Raw genomic sequence first — 23,005 nt, forward strand, 5'->3', positions numbered from 1 at the left:
AAATAGGCAACGTTTCGGGCCGAAACCTTTCCGGGTTTCAGTCTGAAACGTTGCCTATCTCGTTCGCTCCATAGATGCTGCTGCACCGCTGAGTTTCTCCAGCACTTTTGTCTACCCCCAAAATTCTGTGGCAGGGACTAGCACCTAACGATATAGAATTAGTTTCCGTTTAATTGTAGTTTACACGAGCTATATTCGATTCAGCATATTTCCGCGAGGGCGGGCCTTGCAATCTCTTGATTAACATTTTGTATTTACTTCTGAACTATTCTGTGTCGTGCCTAGATCGTGGGGAGGCTCAGAAACTAACTGAATAATTGGGGGGTTAAGAGGAATTACGAGCCTGTCCCACTTACGCAACTTTTTCGGCCACTTTCCAGCACTTGGATCGTTTCAGCTGGCCGAAAAGTTTCAACGCGTTGAAAATCCAGCGGCGACCAGAACAAGGTACGACTCTTTGGGCGGCTACTCACGACCGTACAGGCATCACCCCGCGACATGAGGTCGCCCGTACGGTCGCGAGTCGTCTCCTCGGCCGCCCGAAGAGTCGCAGCGCTGAACACCGCCGCAAATCTGGATTTTCAACATGAAAATTTTCATTTTCTTTTTTTTCTTTTTTATTTATTTTTATTAGAAGCAATTGTACAAGGATAAGACGATCGGAACAGCAATTACAACAATTATAGTGCAGCTTCATTTCAAACCTTATAACCTAAATTAAAAAAACAAAAAAAGGAAAAAAGAAAGAAAAGAATGAAGAAAAAAGAAATAAAACGGTAACGAGCGGGAAAGAACCGCCCCAAAGCAATGCAGAAGAAAAGAAAAGAAATTTCAAAAAATGGAGATATACTTCCCCCCCTCAACCATCCTGGCATCGGATTTAATTTTAAATTTGCGTTTAACCATTCCGTTGTGGTAAAAATTCAACAAAGGTTCCATGTCTTAAGAAATGGATCTGGTTTTTTTTCCCCGCCAAGACAAGCCTAATGTATCCAAAGATTTTCATTCACAACATGATGAGAGTGACAATTTTCGCCGACCTGCAATGACCTGTGCCGGCAGTCGTCGAAACAGTCGCGTAAGTGGGACAGGCACGTTCATTAGAAGCTCTTTTGCAAGAAGTGATTCTGTTTGGTGGTATCTTTTGATACCAGTGCTTTTTGTTTTCAGATATGGGTTAACCTGGCTTGTGGTTTATGTAAAGATGCTGGCGTTATGTAAACTGAGACCAGGTTGTGTTTGTGTACATTTGCTCGTTGGCTCGTTGCCTGGTTTTGGACTGGAGACGGTGGGGGGCTGCGTGGGTGTGGGTGGGGGGGGTGGATGGGTTGGGTCGGGGAACAGAATTGAGAAGGAATGGGCGACGTTTCTGGTTGAGACCCTCGAAGACGGCTCATGATATCAACCAGGCATTGCCAAAGAAAAAGGGAATTAGATTTTCTTTTTCTTATAATTAAATACTGAAACGAACAGCAGCAAACCAAAAAATATATATTAAAAATCTGAAGAAGGGTCTCGACCCGAAACGTCACCCATTCCTTCTCTCCAGAGATGCTGCCTGTCCCGCTGAGTTACTCCAGCTTTTTGAGTCTATCAAAAAAAGAAAAATCTTGGCCTCACTAAACTGGACAAATGACACAAAGTGCTGGAGTAACTCAGCGGGAATAACACAGCATCTCTGGAGACCAAACTCCCTTCCATCCACTCCATCTACACCTTGCGCTGCCTCGGCAAGGCCAGCAGCATCACCACGGACCAGTCACACCCCGGCCACTCACTCTTCTCCCCTCTCCCATCGGGCAAGAGGTACAGAAGTGTGAAAACGAACGCACACACACCTCCAGATTCAGGGACAGTTTCTTCCCAGCTGTTATCAGGCAACTGAACCATCCCACCACAACCAGGGAGCAGTGCCGGACTACTATCTACCTCATTGGTGACCCTCGGACTATCTTTGATCGGACTCTACTGGTCTTTGCCTTGCTCTAAACGTTATTCCTGTTAGGCTGTATCTGAACACTCTCGACGGCTTGAATGTAAACATTTCACTGACTGGATAGCACGCAACATAAAAGCTTTTCACGGTACCTCGGTACACACGACAATAATACTAAATTATGGGAAGACGTTTCAGGTCGGGACATGTAAAACATGCGTGTTAGAGACATAGTCACACAGCACAGGAACAGGCCCTTCGGCCCAACTGGCCCATGACAACTAAGATGCCCCCTGTCCCGTATTAGCCGGGACATCCCGTATTTTGGGCTAAATTGCCAAAACAAATCTTACTATACAATGCATACAATCAGGCCAAACTCAAGTCCAATGGATAGTGAAGAAAAAACAGGGTGGTACGGTGGTGCAGCGGTAGAGTTGCTGCCTTACAGCGCCAGGGACCAGGGTTCGATCCTGACTACGGATGCTGACTGTACGGAGTTTGTACCTAGTGTTGCCAACTGCCCCGTATTAGCCGGGACATCCCGTATTTTGGGCTAAATTGGTTCGTCCCGGACGGGGGACCGCCCTTGTCCCGTATTTGACCGCTACTACTCGGGTCGAGGGGACTGTCGGGTCTTCCGGCCCCCGCCTCACCCGTCCCGACGTAGTGCAGCCCGTGGAGTGCAGCAGCAGCAGCAGCAGCGCCTCGCCCGTGGCCCCGTCGGTCAGTCGGTCGGCAGCCCGGCCAGCTGTCCGACCTTCGGACCTTTGCTGACCGCCGACACCACCCCTCCTTCTCACGGCCGATCATCGGTTCATGAGTTGGGCGGGGCGCTGGACTTTACGCGCGATATCGCACGGCCCCCCGGGCCAAAACTCCTCAGCTGGCCCCGCCGGCTGGACTTTGTGTGCAGTCCAGCACCCAGACCAACTCATCGTTCACCCAGACACGGCCCAGTCGGTCAACGGATTGCCGTCGGGAATTTGCCCCGTATTTTGACCTCTTGTGCCTTATTTGGGAGTGGGGAAAGTTGTCGACTCCGGTGTCTTGCCTGCCCGTGTTTGGCCCTCATCCCGCTAAACCTGTCCTATCCATCTACCCGACCAAGAGTCCGTTCACAGACACATACTCTCCTCTGACAGGAGGTGCTGAAAGCAAGTCAGAGAGAAGCTTCGCCCGTGTAGGTTAACACGTTGTAGCGTTTGACCCTCGGAAGGAACGTTTGGTCGAGACTCACCATCTCTTTGTGATTGGGGAAGAAAGTCTGGTCGATAAGCGGGAACTTCTCCGGGCTGAGGACGTGCGAGATCTTTATCAGTTGGGAAAACTGCAAGAGAGAAACATTAAATTAATCATTTAATAATCATTAATAATACAAATAATTTAGTTTGCACCTCCATTGGTTCCAATGTGGAGGAAGGAACTGCAGATGCTGGTTTGAACCGAAGATAGACACAAAATGCTGGAGTAACTCAATGGGACGGGCAGCATCTCTGGAGAGAAGGAATGGGTGACGTTTCGGTCGGGTCTGAAGGAGGATCTCGACCCGAACCATCACCCATTCCTTCTCTCCAGAGATGCTGCCCGTCCCGCTGAGTTACTCCAGCGATTAGTGTCTATCTTCCATTGCCTCTACACAGATGTGGTTTTACAGCTGGCGTGAGCTTTGCCTACTGAATCCCCGTTTACATTCAGCTCTCCGACAGCTTGAACCAGAGGTACAATGCTGGTTTAAACCAGAGATAGACACAGAGTGCTGGAGTAACTCAGCGGGTCAGGCAGCATCTGTGGAGAACATAGATAGGTGACGTTTCACAGAGTGCTGGAGTAACTCAGCGGGTGCAGCAGCATCTATGGAGAACATGGATAGGTGACGTTTCACAGAGTGCTGGAGTAACTCAGCGGGTGCAGCAGCATCTATGGAGCTAAGGAAATAGGCAACGTTTCGAGCTGAAACCCGGAAGGGTTTCGGCCCGAAACGTTGCCTATTTCCAGAAGGATTTCGGCCCGAAACGTTGCCTATTTCCTTCGCTCCATAGATGCTGCTGCACCATAACTCAGTGGGTCAGGCAGCATCTGTGGAGAACATGGATAGGTGACGTTTCACAGAGTGCTGGAGTAACTCAGTGGGTCAGGCAGCATCTGTGGAGAACATGGATAGGTGACGTTTCACAGAGTGCTGGAGTAACTCAGCGGGTGCAGCAGCATCTGTGGAGAACATGGATAGGTGACGTTTCACAGAGCGCTGGAGTAACTCAGTGGGTCAGGCAGCATCTGTGGAGAACACGGATAGGTGACGTTTGGGGTCGGGACCCTTCCTCTGTTTCCCACAGTAAGGTTCCCGGCCCTGTTTAAGATATAAATAATCTCTGGATGGGGACTTGCCAGACCAGGGCAGATCAAACCAGAAGATCAGATTTTGAAATTACACAAAACTACTAAAAATTCCTGGAAAAGTCAATGAAACTCAGACTTCCCGGGCCGAGGAATTTGATGGCAGAGATTAATTTTATGATCCTGGCCTATTGTTTATCCGAGGCTACAATACTTTGAAGATAGACACAGACTGCTGGAGTAACTGGGGGTGTCCCGCCCACTCCCCTGACATCAGCCTGAAGAAGGGTCTCGACCCGAAAACCTCGCCCGCCCATTCCTTCTCTCCGATGCAGCCTGTCCCGCTGAGTGACTCCAGCATTTGCAAGTTGGAGGATATTGGATACGTGCGTTGGGAGCTGCAGTCTGACAGGAAACCCAATATCGGCTCGGCAGCAGAGATTTTAAAAAAAAATAGCCGCTGAGCAGCTCCAGAGGAAAAAATAAATATTTGCTTTTGCAAATTGGATCCGTCACGTTAGGGTTTAAATCAGACTCCCCCCCCCCCACCCCCCACACCAAAGAGATCAAGGATTATAAATCAGCCAGCAGCGATATGCAAAAGTCTTGTTTAAATATTGTGGTTAAGAATGCAATTCCTCTCGGCAATCCCTGATTACTTTAATTTGCCGTTATAGAGGGTACGTTCTCAAGATCCACAATCCCGTTTGTCAACAGCCGGTGCATGTTCATAAGGGATAGGAGCAGAATCAGGCCATTCAGCCCATCTTGTCTACTCCGCCATTCAATCATGGCTGGTCCATCTCTCCCTCCTAACCCCATTCTCCTGCCTTCTCCCCACGACCTCTGAGTTCAAGAGAGTTATTGTCATGTGTCCCTGTATAGGACAATGAAATTCTTGCTTTGCTTCAGCACAACAGAACATAGTCGGCATTGACTACAGAACAGATCAGTGTGTCCATATACCATTATATATATATATACACACATGAATAAATAAACAAATAACAGATAATGGGTTATTAATGTTCATAGTTTTGTTTGAGTTGAGTTCAATAGCCTGATGGCTGTGGGGAAGTAGCTATTCCTGAACCTGGACGTTGCAGTCTTCAGGCTCCTGTACCTTCTACCTGAAGGTAGCGGGGAGATGAGTGTGTGGCCAGGATGGTGTGGGTCCTTGATGATACTGCCAGGCTTTTTGAGGCAGCGACTGCGATAGATCCCCTCGATGGAAGGGAGGTCAGAGCCGATGATGGACTGGGCAGTGTTTACTACTTTTTGTAGACTGTTGTCCTGAAGCAAAGCAAGAATTTCATTGTCCTATCAGGGACACATGACAATAAACTCTCTTGGACTTGAACTAGTCTCTGGCGGGGTGAGGCAGCGGTTCTACCCGCTGCGTCGCTGCTCCAGCCCCTCCACGGACGCTGCCCGACCCGCAGAGTTCCCGCTGCCCGACCAGCTGCGTCTCGGCACTCACCATCCAGGGCTTGTTGCAGAGGTTGTAGACGGACTGCAGGGAGTTGAGGGCCGGCACTCGGCCGTATTGCAGGCCGATGACCAGGTTGCGGTAGTCCTCGCCGTGCGCCATGTTGTAGGCGTGTTGCCTGATCACCACAAAGTCCGGGCGAAAGGACCTGCGGAGAAAACGGCCACGACATTGAAACACACACAGCACACGCACACAGCACACGCCCGCAGACACACACACACACGCTCGCAAGGGCCAGGAAGCGAGAGGCAAGATCATCTCCGAACCCCCTCTCACCCTGGCCACAAACTGTTTGAATCACTGCCCTCTGGAAGGTAATAGACAATAGACAATAGGTGCAGGAGTAGGCCATTCGGCCCTTCGAGCCAGCACCGCCATTCAATGTTTAAGAAGGAACTGCAGATGCTGGATGCTGCAAATGCATTTCGTTGTCTCTGTACTGTACACTGACATTGACAATTAAATTGAATCTGAATCTGGAGAATCAAAGGTACACAAAAAAGCTGGAGAAACTCAGCGGGTGCAGCAGCATCTATGGAGTGAAGGAAATAGGTAACGTTTCGGACCGAAATCCTGAAGGAAATAGGCAACGTTTCGGGCCGAAACCCTTCCGGGTTTCGGCCCGAAACGTTGCCTATTTCCTTCGCTCCATAGATGCTGCTGCACCCGCTGAGTTTCTCCAGCTTTTTTGTGTACCGCCATTCAATGTATCTGTACACAGTAAATGGCTCGATTGTAATCACGCATTGTCTTTCCGCTGACTGGTTAGCACGCAACAAAAGCTTTTCACTGTACCTCGGTACACGGGACAACAAACTACACAGATGAGTCGTTTGCCTTTAGACAATAGACAATAGGTGCAGGAGTAGGCCATTCGACCCTTCGAGCCAGCACCGCCATTCAATGTGACCATGGCTGATCATCCCAAATCAGTACCCCGTTCCTGCCTTCTCCCCATATCCCCTGACTCCGCTATCTTTAAGAGCCCTATCTAGCTCTCTCTTGAAAGCATCCAGAGAACCGGCCTCCACCGCCCTCTGAGGCAGAGAATTCCACAGACTCACCACTCTCTGTGAGAAAAAGTGTTTCCTCGTCTCCGTTCTAAATGGCTTACTCCTTATTCTTAAACTGTGTGTGGCCCCTGGTTCTGGACTCCCCCAACACTGGGAACATGTTTCCTGCCTCTAGCGTGTCCAAACCCTTAACAATCTTATATGTTTCAAGGCGACTCCGGACTGACAAAGCCGCCACGGCCAGACATTAAAAACAGCTTTCTTTCCACGAGTAGTAGCTCTACTCAATAACCAAAAATATGTAGCCTCCTTCTGATCTGGTAATTTATCTCATTCACATGTTTAAACGATAATGTTTTATTATTAATGTTTTAATGTTTTATGTGTCATTTTTATTTGTTACTGTATGACGTGTTGACACTTGCGGGCGGAGCACCAAGGCAAATTCCTTGTATGTGAATACTTGGCCAATAAACTTATTCATTTGTGTTTAAGAAGGGACTGCAGATGCTGGAAAATCGAAGGTAGACAAAAATGCTGGAGAAATTCAGCGGGTGCAGCAGCATCTATGGAGCGAAGGAAATAGGCAACGTTTCAGGCCGAAACCCTGAAGGAAATAGGCAACGTTTCGGGCCGAAACCCATCCGGGTTTCGGCCCGAAACGTTGCCTATTTCCTTCGCTCCATAGATGCTGCTGCACCCGCTGAGAAACTTATTCATTCATTCACTTCTACAACACAGAACAATCATAATAAATAACTCCAATTTCCACTGCAGAGAAGCTCGAATGATCTGATTAAAATTTGCTGCCAAAAGCCTAATGTGTCGGAAGGAACTGCAGATGCTGGCTTACACCAAAGATAGGCTTAAAACGCAGGAGTCGTCGAGCCGAAAAGTCACCCATTCCTTCTCTCCAGAGATGCTGCCCGTCCCGCTGAGTTACTCCAGCTTTTTGTGTCTATCTTCGTAAGAAACAATTAAGACAGGTACATGGATAGGACTGGTATAGAGGGAGATGGGCCAAATACGGGCAGGTGGGACTAGTGTAGCTGGGACATGTTGGCCGGTATGGGTAGGTTGGGCCGAAGGGCCTGTTTCCATGCTGTATCACTCTATGACTAGTGTAGCTGGGACATTGGCTATATTTAAGAGGGAGTTAGATGTGGCCCTTGTGGCTAAGGGGATCAGAGGGTATGGAGAGAAGGCAGGTACAGGATACCGAGTTGGATGATCAACCATGACCATATTGAATGGCAGTGCAGGCTCGAAGGGCCGAATGGCCTACTCCTGCACCTAATTTCTATGTTTCTATGTTTCTATGACATGTTGGCCGGTATGGGCAAGTTGGGCTGAAGGGACTGTTTCCATGCTGTATCACTCTATGACTCTATTTGTTCATTAACAAAGTACGTTCCAATGAAGTGGGCCGTCAGGAGCTGTGACATTCAGTAGAATTTGACCTGGGGAATTCCTTTACAGATGACCAATCTTTCCCAGCATCTGAGACTGCCCAGGGGGTGCTATTCTGCTTCGGATGACCACATAGAATAACATCACATGTTGGACACGAAGGGGCTGAGGGCAGCCGAGTTGAATCACATGAATAAACACAATAAACACACATTAAAACTAACAATCTAATCGTTGCCCAGTTGCTCAACACTTCAACTCCCCCTCCCATTCCCACACTGACCTCCCTGCCCTGGGCCTCCTCCACTGTCAGAGTGAGGCCCAGCGCAAACTGGAGGAACATCACCTCATATTTCGCTTCTGAAGAAGGGTCTCGACCCGAAACGTCACCTACTCCTTCTCTCCACAGATGCTGTCTCACACGCTGAGTGACTCCAGCATTTTTTTGTCTCCTTTCGATTTCTCCAGCATCTGCAGTTCCTTCTTAAAAACCTCTCTAACTTCAAGAAACCCTCTGTCTCTCCATCCCCTTCCCATTTCCAGCTCTCCCACTGGTCTTACTGTCTCCGACTACATTCTATCTGTGTCCCGCCCCCTCCCCCGTCATCATGCACCAGGTCCCTCTGTCGCCAATGCCCAACGGCTAGGTGCAGGAAGATTGTTCCCGATGTTGGGAAGTCCAAGACAAGGGATCACAGCTTAAGGATAAGGGGGAAATCCTTTAAAACCGAGATGAGAAGAACTTTTTTCACGCAGAGAGTGGTGAATCTCTGGAACTCTCTGCCACAGAGGGTAGTTGAGGCCAGTTCATTGGCTATATTTAAGAGGGAGTTAGATGTGGCCCTTGTGGCTAAGGGGATGAGGGGGTATGGAGAGAAGGCAGGTACGGGATACTGAGTTGGATGCTCAGCCATGATCATATTGAATGGCGGTGCAGGCTCGAAGGGCCGAATGGCCTACTCCTGCACCTAATTTCTATGTTTCTATGTTTGTGAAAGGCAACTAGAATAGCCTTTCGCGAAGGAACACCAAAAATAATGTCGAAGGTAGACAAAGATGCTGGAGAAACTCAGCGGGTGAGGCAGCATCTATGGAGCGAAGGAATAGGTGACGTTTCGGGTCACCTATTCCTTCGCTCCATAGATGCTGCCTCACCAGCTGAGTTTCCAGAAGGGTCTCGACCCGAAACGTCACCTATTCCTTCGCTCCATAGATGCTGCCTCACCCGCTGAGTTTCCAGAAGGGTCTCGTCCCGAAACGTCACCCATTCCTTCGCTCCATAGATGCTGCCTCACCCGCTGAGTTACTCCAGCATTTTGTGTCTGTCTGAATAAACGCAAAGTCCCCCTGAATCGTTGTTCCTGAGAGACGGCCATGGGATGAGGCCTTGTGAGTGAGGATGGGCCCTGATCCTCAGCCCTCTCTCCAAACTGTGCCCAGATCCACCCCGTACCATGACTGGGCAGAGAACCAGGTGACATGGGTTCAAGATCAGGGGGGAACCAGAGAGGCAACGGATTTTATTTTGCAGAGAGGGTGGTGGGTATAATGGAACGAGCTGCCAGAGGAGGTACCTTAAGAAATAGGTACATGGATAGATTCCAGTGTCCAGTGGCCAGTGCCCAGTGTCCAGTGTCCAGTGTCCAGTGGCCAGACCCCAATGTTCTAACCAACTGCAGTCATGCTCAGACAAACATTTGCATTTCTGGAAAGAACAAAATGAAACATAGAAACATAGAAATTAGGTGCAGGAGTAGGCCATTCGGCCCTTCGAGCCTGCACCGCCATTCAATATGATCATGGCCGATCATCCAACTCAGTATCCCGTACCTGCCTTCTCTCCATACCCCATCTAACTCCCTCTTAAATATAGCCAATGAACTGTGTGGCCTCAACTACCTTCTGTGGCAGAGAATTCCACAGATTCAACACTCTCTGTGTGAAAAATGTTTTCCTCATCTCGGTCCTAAAAGATTTCCCCCTTATCCTTAAACTGTGTGACCCCTTGTTCTGGACTTCCCCAACATCGGGAACAATCTTCCTGCATCTAGCCTGTCCAGCCCATTAAGAATTTTGTAAGTTTCTATAAGATCCCCCCTCAGACTTCTAAATTCTAGCGAGTACAAGCCGAGTCTATCCAGTCTTTCGTTGTATGAAAGTCCTGCCATCCCAGGAATCAGTCTGGTGAACCTTCTCTGCACTCCCTCTATGGCAAGAATGTCTTTCCTCAGATGAGGAGACCAAAACTGTACGCAATACTCCAGGTGTGGTCTCACCAAGACCCTGTACAACTGCAAATGAAGAATGACATCTCAACGTATCGAGTAGATGGAGGAACATGGACGTTGTGCGGCCATTGTATAAGAGTAGTTTGTGGCTTCATGTTCGGCACAGATGGTTTTGGCCAAAGGGCCTGTTCTCGTCTCTAGTCTCCTATGTTCCTCAAGCTACATACGATTTAAGTCCTACGGTTGATGTTCTTAACTCTACGCTGCGACGCCCAGCCAGCTGTGAGGCCTTCAGGCCAGTGATCGTTGCCATACATCCATTCTAGGTCGCACTAAAGGCTTCGAGCAAGGCCCCGGGTATGTAAGGCCAACACCTAAACATGACATCCAGGGGTAGGGAAGGTCCCCGTTCATTCATACCACTTTTCACACTTGTTTAGAAAAGAACAACTTTGAGCGTTGAGAAAGGCAACAAAATACTTGGAAGGACAGGAGTGCGGGGAGATGAACAGGGCCGGCTTTGTGTGTGTTGGGGGGTTGTGACAGAAGCTGCCTTGAACTGGCTACGAGATTGGAAAGAAGATGAGGGCTGATTTGGCGAGTGTTTGTGCTTTCCCTGCCAATGCAGCGATGTCCCACCACACACACACACACACACACACACACACACACACACACACCCTCTGTTCAAATTTCAAAAGGTGCTCACAGTCCAGCTCTCCGCAATAACTAACCAAATACAGCCCTCCAGAGCAATGGGTGGCGCAGCGGTAGAGTCGCTGCCTGATGGCGCCAGAAACCCGGGCTTCATTGGCTATATTTAAGACGGAGTTAGATGTGGCCCTTGTGGCTAAAGGGATCAGGGGGTATGGAGAGAAGGCAGGTACAGGATACTGAGTTGGATGATCAGCCATGATCATATTGAATGGCGGAGCAGGCTCGAAGGGCCGAATGGCCTTTACTCCTGCACCTAATTTCTATGTTTCCCCGATGAAAACATCGACCTCTATCCTCTCCTTCAGCTGCAGACTGACATGCCGTATATTGAACATTGGCAGGTATTTTTTCTTTAAATAAAAGTCACAGCTGAGTCCAGCCGACTGCTACACAGTTTTAGTGCCTCTTGTAGAAAGGGGAAAGCTATCCAGAGAACTTTTCAAAAGCCTTGCGAGAAAACCTTAACCCAGATAAATTGTGCGATTAGAATTTTAAAACATTCCACAAAAGAAAGCTCGGGCAGGCTTTGGCAAGAATGTTTTCCAGCGATATTGAAAGCAGATGTGGGGTGGAAAGCAGACCTTTTAAGTCAATGTTACAGAGGCAAGTGTTTTTCCTGAATAAATCAGATTCTATTCCGGTCTTGCCTCAAGGTGCAGCTACTTCCTCATCGTTACCTGGTTATACAGCGCTCTCCAGCGCCAGCCAGGTGTACTACCTGCCGACAGGTAGAAACCATTCAGGTAACATGAAACATATAAGATTGTTAAGGGCTTGGACACGCTAGAGGCAGGAAACATGTTCCCGATGTTGGGGGAGTCCAGAACCAGGGGCCACACACACACACAGTTTAAGAATAAGGAGTAAGCCATTTAGAACGGAGACGAGGAAACACTTTTTCTCACAGAGAGTGGTGAGTCTGTGGAATTCTCTGCCTCAGAGGGCGTTGGAGGCCGCTTCTCTGGATGCTTTCAACAGAGAGCTAGATAGCGCTCTTAAAGATAGCGGAGTCGGGGGATATGGGGAGAAGGAAGGAACGGGGTACCGATTGGGGATGATCAGCCATGATCACATTGAATGGCGGTGCTGGCTCGAAGGGCTGAATGGCCTCCTCCTGCACCTATTGCCTGTTGTCATTTGTAAAGGGTGTAATAACATCCTATCTCCAAAGATAGACACAGAAAGTTGGAGTAACTCAGCGGGACGGGCAGCATCTCTGGAGAGAAGGAATGGGTGACGTTTCGGGTCGAGACCCTTCTTCGGACTGAGAGTCAGGGGAGAGAGAGATAGAAAAGACGTGGAAGGGTAAGGTGTGAAAACCCAAAACGTCGCCCATTCCTTCTCTCCAGAGATGCTGCCTGTCACGCTGAGTTGCTCCAGCATTTTGTGTCTATCTTCAGTGTAAACCAGCATCTGCAGTTCCTTCCTCCACAATATGCCAACTCTACCTGTAATCTTATCCGAACATTATCACAAAACAACAATGTCAAAGCCCATTATCACTATCGCCCATGGATATGTAACTTGGTAAATTTTTATCAACGTGGATTAAACATAGGTGCAGGAGTCGGCCATTCGGCCCTTCGAGCCAGCACCGCCATTCACTGTGATCATGGCTGATCGTCCCCTATCAATAACCCGTGCCTGCCTTCTCCCCATATCCCTTGACTCCACTAGTCCCTAGAGCTCCATCTAACTCTGTTCTAAATCCATCCAGTGACTTGGCCTCCACCGCCCTCTGTGGCAGAGAATTCCACAAATTTACAACTGGGTGAAAAAGTTTATTCTCATCATTCTCAAGTTTTTAAATGGCCTCCCCTTTATTCTTCGACTGTGGCCCCTGGTTCTGGCCTGCCCCCAACGTCAGGGACAGTTTTCCTGCATCTAGCTCGTCCAGTCCTTTTGATAATTTTAAGAAGGAACTGCAGATGCTGGAAAATCGAAGGTAGACAAAAGTGCTGGAGGAACTCAGCGGGTGCAGCAGCATCTATGGAGCGAAGGAAATAGGCAACGTTTCGGGCCGAAACCCTTCCGGGTTTCGGCCCGAAACATTGCCTATTTCCTTCCGGGTTTCAGGCTGAAACGTTGCCTATTTCCTTCGCTCCATAGATGCTGCTGCACCCGCTGAGTTTCTCCAGCACTTTTGTCTACCATGTATAATTTTATACGTTTCTATAAGTTAACGGGGCTTTTATTTATACAGATTATCCTGACATTCAGTGAAGCAAAACAGATTAGAGTTGAAATCAACAGTTCCAATTTTAGATAGACACAAAATGGTGGAGTAACTCAGTGGGACATGCGGCATCTCTGGAGAGAAGGAATGGGTGACGTTTAAGAAGGGTCTCGACCAGAAACGTCACCCATTCCTTCTCTCCAGAGATGCTGCCTGTCCCGCTGAGTTATTCCACCATTTTGTGTCTACCTTCAGTGTAAGCAGCCATCTGCATTTTCTTCCAACGCTGTTCCAATTTCATCTCTGCGTTGTAAACGGCAACAGTTATATCAGAATAAGGTCTTAAGGAGTAGGAGGAGAATTAGGCCATTCGGCCCGATCAAGTCAACTCCGCCATTCAATCATGGCTGATCTTGGGTCTCCTATTTCCTATTTCCTTCGCTCCACAGATGCTGCCTGACCCGCTGAGTTTCTCCAGCATTTTTGTCTGCCTCGGACTATCCTTGATCGGACTTTGCTGCCTTTACCTTGCACTAAACGTTATTCCCTTATCATGTATCTGTACACTGTAAACGGCTCGATTGTAATCATGTATTGTCTTTCCGCTGACTGGTTAGCACGCAACAAATAGCTTTTGTACCTCGGTACACGTGACAATAAACTAAACTGAACTGAACTGGGCGCCTATTCACACCCTTGTTTCATGAGGCTTTGAGAACAGCCAATATGAAGAATGCAACGCCACTTTGAATGAGTACAACTTGTTCCTGTCACACACGGGTCTAAAGCAGTAACAACTGCAATTGCATTTCACTAAACTAGAACGGAACGTGAAAGATACAGACCACCTACAAGCGACTGACCCAAAATACCCCCTTCAATGTATCTATATTCCATTTTCAAATCTCTTTTAAACATTCACTGTCAGATGAATGATATTTAACTTAATTACAGTACTTTAAAATGTGACAAATCGCACCTTGCCTGTACACAAGTGCTGGAGTAACTCAGTGGATCATTGAGAAGCTGCCTGACCCGCTGAGTTACTCCAGCACTCTGTGAAACGTCACCTATCCATGTTCTCCACAGATGCTGCCTGACCCGCTGAGTTACTCCAGCACTCTGTGAAACGTCACCTATCCACGTTCTCCACAGATGCTGCCTGACCCGCTGAGTTACTCCAGCACTCTGTGCCTTTTCTTGCAAACCACCACCTGCAGTTCCTTGTATCACAATATCGCCTTGCAGTTTGACAAATCGTAATGAAAGATCAGAGGCGTGTTTGAAGATTGGGTTACACAGGCGAATCTAAACATTGTAAACACTTCGAGATCCCCTCTATGAATACATTCCGTGTGCTGCCAAGAATAAGACATTTAATAAGATGCTAAATCGTCGCTAATAAATAGAGTGCTGGATTGTGGCGGAGATACAGCAGAAACGGCAGACAATTGCACTTTGTTTATCCAAGAAGGCTGAAGGCCCTGTCCCACCAGCCGATTTTTTTCGGCCACTGTCAGCGTCATATCAGTGTCGCCAAAAGATTTTGAACATTTCAAAAACCCAGCGGAGACAAAAAAAATGTTGCGACACTTGAAAAAACACCGCACGCCAAAACGGCACCACGTCGCGTCAGGCCGCAAATTTTTCGGTGACCTGAGATGTCGGTCAATGATGCCGGCAGTGGCCGAATAAAATCGCCAAGTTTGCCAGCTACAGTTATGCCCCGCACTGGCGGTAAAACCTGTCATGGTTACACCCAATGTGCACGTTAGTCAGGAGAGAGATTCATAAAGCTGGAGTAACTCAGCGGGTCAGGCAGCATCTGTGGAGAACATGGATAGGTGACGTTTCACAGAGTGCTGGAGAAACTCAGCGGGTCAGGCAGCATCTGTGGAGAACATGGATAGGTGACGTTTCACAGAGTGCTGGAGTAACTCAGCGGGTCAGGCAGCATCTGTGGAGAACATGGATAGGTGACATTTCACAGAGTGCTGGAGTAACTCAGCGGGTCAGGCAGCATCTATGGAGCTAAGGAAATAGGCAACGTTTCGGGCCGAAACCCGGAAGGGTTTCGGCCCGAAACGTTGCCTATTTCCATAAGGATTTCGGCCCCGAAACGTTGCCTATTTCCTTCGCTCCATAGATGCTGCTGCACCATAACTCAGCGGGTCAGGCAGCATCTGTGGAGAACATGGATAGGTGACTTTTCACAGAGTGCTGGAGTAACTCAGCGGGTCAGGCAGCATCTGTGGAGAACATGGATAGGTGACGTTTCACAGAGTGCTGGAGTAACTCAGCGGGTCAGGCAGCATCTGTGGAGAACATGGATAGGTGACGTTTCACAGAGTGCTGGAGTAACTCAGCGGGTCAGGCAGCATCTGTGGAGAACATGGATAGGTGACGTTTCACAGAGTGCTGGAGTAACTCAGCGGGTCAGGCAGCATCTGTGGAGAACATGGATAGGTGACGTTTCACAGAGTGCTGGAGTAACTCAGCGGGTCAGGCAGCATCTGTGGTGTATGTGTAAATTATCTCTTGTGTGCGTAGGGTAGTGATAGTGCGCTGGTCGGCGTGGCCTCGGTGGGCCGAAGGGCTCGTTTTTGCGTTGTATGTCTAAACTAAAAAAAAAGCATGAAAACAGGCCCTTCAGCCCATCGAATCCATGCTGACACTCGATCTCCCGTTCACACTAGTTCCATGTTATCCTACTTTCTCATCGAACGCACGCCTTTGGGATGTGGCAGGAAACCGGAGCACCCGGAGGAAACCCACGCGGTCCAGAGGGGAGAGAACATGCAAACGAATGCGAATGGTATGTTAGCTTTCATTGCTTGTCTTGGTGAGACCCACACCTGGAGTATTGCGTACAGTTTTGGTCTCCAAATCTGAGGAAGGACATTATTGCCATAGAGGGAGTGCAGAGACGGTTCACCAGACTGATTCCTGGGATGTCAGGACTGTCTTATGAAGAAAGACTGGATAGACTTGGTTTATACTCTCTAGAATTTAGGAGATTGAGAGGGGATCTTATAGAAACTTACAAAATTCTTAAGGGGTTGGACAGGCTAGATGCAGGAAGATTGTTCCCGATGTTGGGGAAGTCCAGGACAAGGGGTCACAGCTTAAGGATAAGGGGGAAATCCTTTAAAACCGAGATGAGAAGAACTTTTTTCACACAGCGAGTGGTGAATCTCTGGAACTCTCTGCCGCAGAGGGTAGTTGAGGCCACAGTTCATTGGCTATATTTAAGAGGGAGTTAGATGTGGCCCTTGTGGCTAAAGGGGATCAGGGGGTATGGAGAGAAGGCAGGTACAGGATACCGAGTTGGATGATCAGCCATGATCATATTGAATGGCGGTGCAGGCTGGAAGGGCCGAATGGCCTCTACTCCTGCACCTATTGTCTATGTTTCTATGTTTCAAACTCCACACAGGTGGGGGGGGGGGGGGGGATTGAACCCCGGGTCTCCGGCGCTGTGAGGCATCAGCTCCACCCGCTGCGCCGCCATTGTCTGGTCACTGTACTTGTCCTCAGAGCAACTCTCCAGCCCCAGTGTTGTCCTGCCCGCCCCTTACACACACACACACACACAAGACCCTGTTCCTAATCTCTAAATGGTTTGCTTTGCTTGGCCCGCTGTCCACTGGTAAATAACAGGGCTGTGCTCTCTTTCTTCCAAAGGCAGGCAGGCAGCCAGGATAATTCTGCCCGCTGGTTGTAGCCAGGAGCGACAGCCTCTCATTCCGCATCCTGTGTTATAAGTAACTAACCCCCCCCCCCCCCCTCCCCTCCCGCCCACTGGCTTTACAGCACAACCTCAGCTGCAAACCGGGAGTCCAAACCAGATCACATCCCACTAATAGTAGGGCACACCAGTGCCGGAGTAACTCAGCCGAACTCCGTCGAGTTAACCGATCAAAGCCCGCACGTCTTTGGGAAGTGGGACGAATCTCAGGGAACTTCTCTCTCCATATGCCCTAATGGGAAGCTGGCTCTCGTGGCTCCGATCACAGTCTGGTTGCTTAATTCTACCCCTATAAGTTATGAATTTATGAATGGGTATGGAAAGGGGAGTTACTCCAGCACTCTGTGAAACGTCACCTATCCACGTTCTCCACAGATGCTGCCTGACCCGCTGAGTTACTCCAGCACTCTGTGAAACGTCACCTATCCATGTTCTCCACAGATGCTGCCTGACCCGCTGAGTTATGGTGCAGCAGCATCTATGGAGCTAAGGAAATAGGCAACGTTTCGGGCCGAACCTTCTGGAAATAGGAAACGTTGCCTATTTCCTTAGCTCCATAGATGCTGCTGCACCCGCTGAGTTACTCCAGCACTCTGTGAAACGTCACCTATCCTTGTTCTCCACAGATGCTGCCTGACCCGCTGAGTTACTCCAGCACTCTGTGAAACATCACCTATCCACGTTCTCCACAGATGCTGCCTGACCCGCTGAGTTACTCCAGCACTCTGTGAAACGTCACCTATCCATGTTCTCCACAGATGCTGCCTGACCCGCTGAGTTACTCCAGCACTCTGTGAAACGTCACCTATCCATGTTCTCCACAGATGCTTCCCGACCCTCTGAGTTACTCCAGCACTTTGTGTCTTTTTTGGGGGTAAACCAGCACCTGCAGTTCCTTGTGTCTCTAGGTCTTGTTCTCCTACACGGTTTAGAGGTGGAATTTGTCCGTGACAATGCTGCTTCCTGTTTGTTTTATAAGGTCATAAGCGATCGGAGCAGACTTAGGCCATTCGGCCCATCAATTCTCCTCCGCCATTCAGCCTGGCTGCCTAATTCTAGTCCTAGAAGTTATTAATTTATGAATGGGTGTGTAAAGGGGAGTTCCCAGAGATGCCGACAAGCATCCCCATTCCACACCCATTCATAAATTCATAGGAGCAGAATAAGGCCATTCGGCCCATCAAGTCTACTCCATTCAGCCTGGCTGCCCTAATTGTGCTCCTATAAGTTATGAATTTATGAATGGGTATGGAAAGGGGAGTTTCACGAAGGGCCGAATGGCCTACTCCTGCACCTATTGCCTATTTCCTCCAAACCCTCCCAGCAATGCAGCAGAAGGGCACGAGAAACATAGAAACATAGACAATAGGTGCAGGAGTAGGCCATTCGGCCCTTCCAGCCGATGCCGCCATCATGCCTTCTCCCAATATCCCCTGATTCCGTTAGCCCTGAGCTAAATCCAACTCTCTACAGGTTTATAGGTTATCTATGTACCTTGGAACCACACGTCCAAGAGGCAGTGCTGATTTCTGGTAGAAACATTGGTAGCTCGAACTTAGAAAATTGAGGGGGGATCTTATAGAAACTTACAAAATTCTTAAGGGGTTGGACAGGCTAGATGCAGGAAGATTATTCCCGATGTTGGGGAAGTCCAGGACAAGGGGTCACAGTTTAAGGATAAGGGGGAAATCTTTTAGGACCGAGATGAGGAAAACATTTTTCACACAGAGAGTGGTGAATCTGTGGAATTCTCTGCCGCAGAAGGTAGTTGAGGCCACAGTTCATTGGCTATATTTAAGAGGGAGTTAGATGTGGCCCTTGTGGCTAAAGGGATCAGGGGGTATGGAGAGAAGGCAGGTACAGGATACTGAGTTGCATGATCAGCCATGATCATATTGAATGGCGGTGCAGGCTCGAAGGGCCGAATGGCCTACTCCTGCACCTATTGTCTATGTTTCTATGTTTCTCGCCTTGTCATGGTGATAGTTAGAACAGGGCGGCGCAGCGATAGAGCTACTGCCTTACAGCACCAGAGACCTGACTACGGGTGCTGTCTGTACGGAGTTTGCACGTCCTCCCCGTGACCCGCGTGGGTTTTCTCCGAGATCTTCGGTTTCCTCCCACACTCCAAAGACGTGCAGGTTTGTAGGCTGATCGGCTTGGTGTACATGTAAAACAAACTGTGTGTAGGATGGTATTAATGTGCGTGGATCACTGGCCAGCACGGAGCCGGTGGGCCGAAGGGCCTGTTGCTGTACTGTATTGCTGAACAGTCCAGCACAGGAACAGGCCCTTCAGCCCACAATGTCTGTGCTGGACATGATGTCAGGATAAACTCATCTCATCTGTCTGCAGGTGATCTGTATCTCTCCATTCCCTGATTATCCAGGTGCCTGTCTAAACACCACGATCATATCTGCCTCCACCACCACCCCTGGCAGCGCGTTCCAGGCACCCACCACCCTCTGGGTATAAACCTTGCCCCGCACATCTCCTTGAAAATTTGCCCCTCTCAAGTCAAAGCTTTGATATTTGATATTTCCATCCTGGATAGAAGGTGTCGGAAGGAACTGCAGATGCTGGCTTGCACTGAAGATGGACACAAAGTGCTGGAGTAACTCAGCGGGACAGGCAACATCTCTGGAGCGAAGGAATGAATGGGTGACGTTTTGGGTCGAGGTCTGAAGAATGGTTCGTTAAGGGCCCTGTCCCACTGTACGAGTTCATTCAAGACCTCACCCGAGTTTAAAAAATAATCAAACTCGTGGCAAGCGCGTAGAATGTACGTAGCGGGTACGTCGGAGTTCGGGGACGTCTCGTAGCGGCTCGTAACGCTAACGGCAGCTACTGAGTACACACAGTAAACTCGGGAAGACTCGGGAAGATTTTTCAACATGTGGCCATTATTACCATAAATCTCCGAGTTCGAATCAGGGGAAACTCGGGAGAATTAGTTCTTGAATTAGCTCGTAGAGTGGGACAGCCCCTTTAGTACTAATGTGTTGGGTAGTTCCACCTTGGGGGAGAAGGTTCTGACTGTCTACCCCATCTAATTCTCATGTTATCTTATACATTTCTCCCACCAGGTCCCGCCCTCAACCCTCTGCTTTTGTAGAGAACATGCGATGTTGTGACGATGTTCAACTTCAGTGGAGCTGGGAGCTGACTCTGTAAACTGATCAGCATGGAACCATGGCCTGCAGTCAACATTCTGTCCGAGGCATCAAACTCCTTTGGGATTAGGGTTGGCAACTGTCCCCGTATTAGCCAGGACATCCCGTATTTTGGGCTAAATCGGTTTGCCCCGTACGGGGGACCGCCCTTGTCCCGTATTTGACCGCTACTACTCGGGTCGAGGGGACTGTCGGGTCAGAGCGCCGAGTCCGGCCCCCGCCTCACCCGTCCCGACGTAGTGCAGCCCGTGGAGTGCAGCAGCAGCAGCAGCAGCGCCTCGCCCGTTGCCCCGTCGGCTGGCCAGCTGTCCGACCTTCAGACCTTCGCTGACCGCCGACACCACCGCCACCCCTCCTTCTCACGGCCGATCATCGGTTCATGAGTTGGACGGGGCGCTGGACTTTGCGCTCGGCCCCCGGGCCAAAACTCCTCAGCTGGCCCCGCCGGCTGGGCTTTGTGTGCAGTCCAGCACCCGGGGCCAACTCATCGTTCACCCAGACACGGCCCAGACGGTCAACGAATTGCCGTGGGAAATTTGTCCCTTATTTTGACCTCTTGTCCCATATTTGTGAGTGAGGAAACATAGAAACATAGAAATTAGGTGCAGGAGTAGGCCATTCGGCCCTTCGAGCCTGCACCGCCATTCAATATGATCATGGCTGATCATCCAACTCAGTATCCTGTACCTGCCTTCTCTCCATACCCTCTGATCCCCTTAGCCACAAGAGCCACATTTAACTCCCTCTTAAATATAGCCAATGAACTGGCCTCAACTACCCTCTGTGGCAGAGAGTTCCAGAGATTCACCACTCTCTGTGTGAAAAAAGGTTCTTCTCATCTCGGTTTTAAAGGATTTCCCCCTTATCCTTAAACTGTGACCCCTTGTCCTGGACTTCCCCAACATCGGGAGCAATCTTCCTGCATCTAGCCTGTCCAACCCCTTAAGAATTTTGTAAGTTTCTATAAGATCCCCCCTCAATCTCCTAAATTCTAGAGAGTATAAACCAAGTCTATCCATTCTTTCTTCATAAGACAGTCCTGACATCCCAGGAATCAGTCTGGTGAACCTTCTCTGCACTCCCTCTATGGCAATAATGTCCTTCCTCAGATTTGGAGACCAAAACTGTACGCAATACTCCAGGTGTGGTCTCACCAAGACCCTGTACAACTGCAGTAGAACCCCCCTGCTCCTATACTCAAATCCTTTTGCTATGAAAGCTAACATACCATTTAGCTGGGATGTTGGCCACCCTAGTTGGGATGGCCTTTGTTCACAAAAGGAGTTCACGCCCACATTGACCGATGTAAAGACTCACTAAACCAAGCTACCATTGCACTCAGAGTTGCATTTTGAGTTCATTGTCAATGAATATCACATAAGCTGCACTAAACCAGTGGGAAGAAATGAACATTTGCTTTGTGTCAGATTGCTGTGGGGGCTGCGGAGATTCTAGGACCAGAGGTCACAGCCTCAGAATTACAGGACGTTCCTTTCGGAAGACGAGGAGGAATTTCTTTAGTCAAAGGGAGGTGAATCTGTGGAATTCTTTACCACAGACGGCTTGGAGGCCAAGTCAGTGGATATTTTTACGGCAGAGATAGATAGATTCTCGATTAGTACGGGTATCAGGGGTTATGGGGAGAAGGCAGGAGAATGGAGTTTGGAGGGAGAGATAGATAATAGACAATAGACAATAGGTGCAGGAGTAGGCCATTCGGCCCTTCGAGCCAGCACCGCCATTCAAAGTGATCATGGCTGATCATCCCCAATCAATACCCCGTTCCTGCCTTCTCCCCATATCCCCACTATTTTTAAGAGCCCTATCAAGCTCTCTCTTGAAAGCATCCAGAGAACCTGCCTCCAGCATGATTGAATGGTGGAGTAGACTTGATGAGCCAAATGGCCTAATTCGTCGTGAATTTATGAATGGGTGTGGAAAGGAGGGTTCCCAGAGATGCCGTCAGGAACTCCCCTTTCCATACCCATTCATAAATTCATAACTTATAGGAGCAGAATTAGGCAGGCAGGCTGAATGGCGGAGTAGACTCGATGGGCCGAATGGCCTAACTCTGCTCCTATCGCTTATGACCTTATAAACGTTCATGGGAAAACAAACAGGAAGCAGCATTGTCACGGACAAATTCCACCTCTAAACCGTGCAGGAGAACAAGACCTAGAGACACAAGGAACTGCAGGTGCTGGTTTACAAAAAAAAAGACACAAAGTACTGGAGTAACTCAGAGGGTCAGCGGGTCAGGCAGCATCTGTGGAGAACACGGATAGGTGACGTTTCACAGAGTGCTGGAGTAACTCAGCGGGTCAGGCAGCATCTGTGGAGAACATGGATAGGTGACGTTTCACAGAGTGCTGGAGTAACTCAGCGGGTCGGGCAACATCTATGGAGCTAAGGAAATAGGCAACGTTTCGGGCCGAAACCCTTCCGGGTTTCGGCCCGAAACGTTGCCTATTTCCATAAGGATTTCGGCCCCGAAACGTTGCCAATTTCCTTCGCTCCATAGATGCTGCTGCACCATAACTCAGCGGGTCAGGCAGCATCTGTGGGGAACATGGATAGGTGACGTTTCACAGAGTGCTGGAGTAAATCAGTGGGTCAGGCAGCATCTGTGGAGAACATGGATAGGTGACGTTTCACAGAGTGCTGGAGTAACTCAGCGGGTCAGGCAGCATCTGTGGAGAACATGGATAGGTGACGTTTCACAGAGTGCTGGAGTAACTCAGCGGGTCAGGCAGCATCTGTGGAGAACATGGATAG

General features: G+C 49.1%; 1 protein-coding gene across 1 annotated transcript in view; it reads right to left on the reverse strand.

Moving 5' to 3' along the window:
• LOC129706091 (synapsin-3-like) overlaps positions 1–23,005 on the reverse strand; it is a 149,813-nt gene that overhangs the window by 82,955 nt on the left and 43,853 nt on the right. Inside the window, exons 5-6 of the mRNA XM_055650063.1 lie at positions 5,754–5,910; positions 3,177–3,266 (exon numbers count right to left, since the gene is read on the reverse strand). Coding sequence (XP_055506038.1) covers positions 3,177–3,266; positions 5,754–5,910 — 247 coding nt within the window. The remainder of the gene's footprint in view (positions 1–3,176; positions 3,267–5,753; positions 5,911–23,005) is intronic.

This window comes from Leucoraja erinacea, chromosome 19 (assembly GCF_028641065.1).
Source record: "Leucoraja erinacea ecotype New England chromosome 19, Leri_hhj_1, whole genome shotgun sequence".
NCBI lineage: Eukaryota > Metazoa > Chordata > Chondrichthyes > Rajiformes > Rajidae > Leucoraja > Leucoraja erinaceus.